This window comes from Triticum dicoccoides, chromosome 5A (genome assembly GCF_002162155.2).
Source record: "Triticum dicoccoides isolate Atlit2015 ecotype Zavitan chromosome 5A, WEW_v2.0, whole genome shotgun sequence".
Lineage (NCBI taxonomy): Eukaryota > Viridiplantae > Streptophyta > Magnoliopsida > Poales > Poaceae > Triticum > Triticum dicoccoides.
The window spans coordinates 591,455,955-591,459,334 of NC_041388.1; the positions used below are offsets into that span (position 1 = coordinate 591,455,955).

Sequence of the window (3,380 nt, forward strand, 5' to 3'; positions counted from 1 at the left end):
GGTCCCCCGCCGCCCCCGCCCCCGCCCCGTCCGCAACCTTGGCCGCCGGTCCTCGAGGTAGGAGCTCCGCGGCCGTCCGGCGACGATTACTTTGAAACCGGGCTCGTTAACCGGCGACGCAAATTATGGGCGTGCCCGTGCCCGCACCGGCGCACCATCTAGCCTTTCCCTTTTCTTTTCTCTAGGCGGCGGCTCTCGTCTGTTGCCATGTTCTAGTCTGTCAGTACTGGTTCTAGTCGTGTGCTTATTGGAGGGGACGTTTGCTGAAAGAAAAACCGCTGCCTGTGGTAATTGCAGCCTTCCGGGATGGTGTACGGATCTGCCAACGCCGGCAATGGCCAGGGCGCGGGGCTCCACGTGGACATGCAGAAGCTGTCCCTGGAGGGGAAGAAGGATGCCGCCGGCGCAGCCGACGCCGCCAAGGTAGCTTTCTTACTCCCTTGTTCGTTGCTCTGTTCTAGCTCTGTGCGCGTGTGTGTGTGTGCGTGTGGTTCTTGGAGGAGAGGTTGCTGAAACCGCTGCTGTTGTAATTGTAGCCCTCCGGGATGCAGTACGGGTCTGCCAACACCGGCAATTCGCAGACCGTGGAGCCGCACGTCGACAGGTCGATAACGCCCCTGCTCCAGGAGGCCATGGATCCCAACTTTTTCTACCAACCCAATGGATATCCCTCACCAGCCTACTACTACCCTAGCGGTACACGAGCCTCAGCTATTATTAGACCATGGCTAGACTTGATTCATTTACTGTGAATCAGCTATTTTTGGATGAATTTGAGTCATTTCTCTGACACGTTTCATTTCGGTATGCTGCGAATCAGGTTATGATGGCTCGACCAATGAGTGGGACACTCGGTATGCTGGTCATGAAGGAATGGAGGTGCCCCAGGTGAGTTAACAACTTAACATTTGTATTGTTAGTCACAACTGTGTAGTCATTGTACCATGTAGTCTTAATAATGGCATGGTTTTTAAGGCGTCCGCCTTGGGGTAGCCGATAACTCGCTCCGGCAGCGGCTTGGAAATCTGCCCGCTTTAGGCGCTTAGGCGTCCGCCTTAGCGCTTAGGTGTCAGAGCAGGGGTAGAACGCCTTAGGACGCCTTACTGCCTTAAAAACCATGGCAACAAGAATAATGTATTATTAGATTATGCATTTTCACCCGCGTTTGAAAGCTAGGAGTAAGCATCAAGATAAAAAACTGTGCCCATGTAGATGATGAATTTGGAATTTGGTGAATTGTTTTCTGACTTGTGTTATATGTAAGTTATGAAATTGACTATTTTTTCTGTTGCATCAATGAAGCAGAGTGTGTATGGTGACATGTACCATGGATATGGTTATGCTCCCTACGGTCCGTATCCTTCAGGTTCTCCTGTCCCAACCGTTGGGCATGAGGGGCAGTCATATGGCACACAGCAATATCAGTACCCTGGTCAGTATTATCAACAGCCGGCTCCAACCAATGCGATGCATGGTGTTAACAGTGCCAATCCTCAATCTGAGCTGCCTTCCGCTGCGGCTCACCAGCCACGTGCTACGGTAGTTTCAGCAAAAGTAACTACTGGGACTGCTAGTGGGATTGCAAATGCTGCCAGTTCACTACCGCGTAAGCAAACTCACCACCATGTATCAGTGACCAACAGTGGTTCATATGGACGAGGGCCCTCGCAAGGTGGACCTTCCGCTAGCAATTTTGGTCACACTGGTCACCGTTCTCCAGCTCAGTGGTATGATGGGCCGGTCTATTCTAATGGGCATCAGGGATCAATTGCTAGTTCCACATCTTATGGTTCTAATTCATCTTCAGCAAAAAATCAGAGTCACCGTCCAACAACAAACCTCATGGTATGTTCTGCAAGATATCCAATTTCTTTGTTATTGTGTTCCAGAGCTTCCCTTAGTCAATGACCTGCTTAATTAATCCCAACATTCTATGGCTGGTTCTAAGTGTTTTGCATATCATTTGAGCATTAGATCCTATAATATGATATCTTGGTATTTGCTAACTTTACCTATGAAGATAAGAGATAACAAAACGATCAGTTTGCATGAGTTTTCATGATAGTCTGCAGTGTCCTTCAATAAAACTTAGCTGTACTTTCTCTTTGTTTCCAGGGTATGCATACACATGTGCCTTCATCTGGGATGGGGCTGACCTCTCCTAGTTATTCTAGTAGGATGTACCCTGATAGCAGATTGTATGGTCAGTATGGTCAGTACGGGAACACACTGAAAGCTGGACTTGGTTTTGGTTCTAATGTGTATAACTCGAGAAATAATGGACAATGGGGAGTCGTGGATACAGTCAAATACAAGCCTAGAAACCGGGCAACTTTTGGGTTTGGCAGTGAGAATCAAGATGGCTTCACTGAGCTTAACAGAGGACCAAGATCTGGTGGATTCAGACACCAAAAACCATTTGGACCTACTGTCACTATTGCTGTGAAGGGGCAGGTCCTCCCTTCAGCTGGGAAACAAGAGAATAGCGTCCTTCCAGATAAGAGTCAATTTAACCAGGAAGGCTTTTCTGCAACATACAAGGATGCAAAGTTCTTTGTTATCAAATCTTACAGCGAGGATGATGTGCACAAGAGTATCAAGTACAATGTGTGGGCAAGCACTCCTAATGGAAATAAGAAGCTGGATGCTGGATACCGAGAAGCTCAGGAGAAATCCAGTGAATGCCCGGTGTTCTTATTTTTCTCTGTAAGTATGTTGCTACTGTATTGTATCGCCCTTTCCTCATTTGGCATTTGTATTAACCTTGAGCTTGGCCTTTTAGGTGAACACAAGTGGTCAATTTGTTGGTGTTGCCGAAATGGTTGGTCCTGTTGACTTTGACAAGACGGTAGATTATTGGCAACAAGACAAGTGGAATGGCTGCTTTTCAATCAAGTGGCACATCGTGAAGGATATCCCCAACAACATTCTGAAGCATATTACGTTGGACAACAATGACAATAAGCCTGTGACAAACAGCCGTGACACACAAGAGGTACACTTTCTGAAAACTTCCGTCAATAACTACTTATTTTGGGTGGTGATTTCATGAAGAGGCTAATGTTAATACTTTGTATGTTCCTTTAGATAATGATGATGATGTAGCTTGCTTTTTTAAGGACGCAAATTTTAGATATGGTTTATCAGGTGCCTTCCCCAGTTAATAGAACAGTGGAACCTAGAAATTTGTTTCTCCATTATTGTCATGCGTATGCTAAAACTCAGGATCTGGTCCAGTATATAAGCGACTTAAGAATGTTTCTCACGGCGTCGTTCATATTTCTGCGCGTATACACATATTTTATGGTTATAATCGGTGCTGCCACGACGACTGTAGGGAATTTTTTTGTTATCCATTTACAAATTAACCAAAATAACAT

General features: G+C 46.4%; 1 protein-coding gene across 2 annotated transcripts in view; it reads left to right on the forward strand.

Annotated features, from left to right (window-relative positions):
- The first annotated feature begins 6 nt into the window (after nucleotides 1–6).
- The window catches only part of LOC119303127 (YTH domain-containing protein ECT4-like), a 4,484-nt gene continuing 1,110 nt past the window's right edge, over nucleotides 7–3,380 (forward strand). The window contains exons 1-7 of one of the 2 annotated variants that reach the window (XM_037580215.1): nucleotides 7–57; nucleotides 298–423; nucleotides 537–696; nucleotides 821–888; nucleotides 1,303–1,845; nucleotides 2,116–2,706; nucleotides 2,783–2,995. In XM_037580215.1, the coding sequence (XP_037436112.1) occupies nucleotides 307–423; nucleotides 537–696; nucleotides 821–888; nucleotides 1,303–1,845; nucleotides 2,116–2,706; nucleotides 2,783–2,995 (1,692 nt within the window). In that variant the 5' untranslated portion in view covers nucleotides 7–57; nucleotides 298–306. The remainder of the gene's footprint in view (nucleotides 58–297; nucleotides 424–536; nucleotides 697–820; nucleotides 889–1,302; nucleotides 1,846–2,115; nucleotides 2,707–2,782; nucleotides 2,996–3,380) is intronic. The other variant, XM_037580216.1, reaches the window with a different exon arrangement.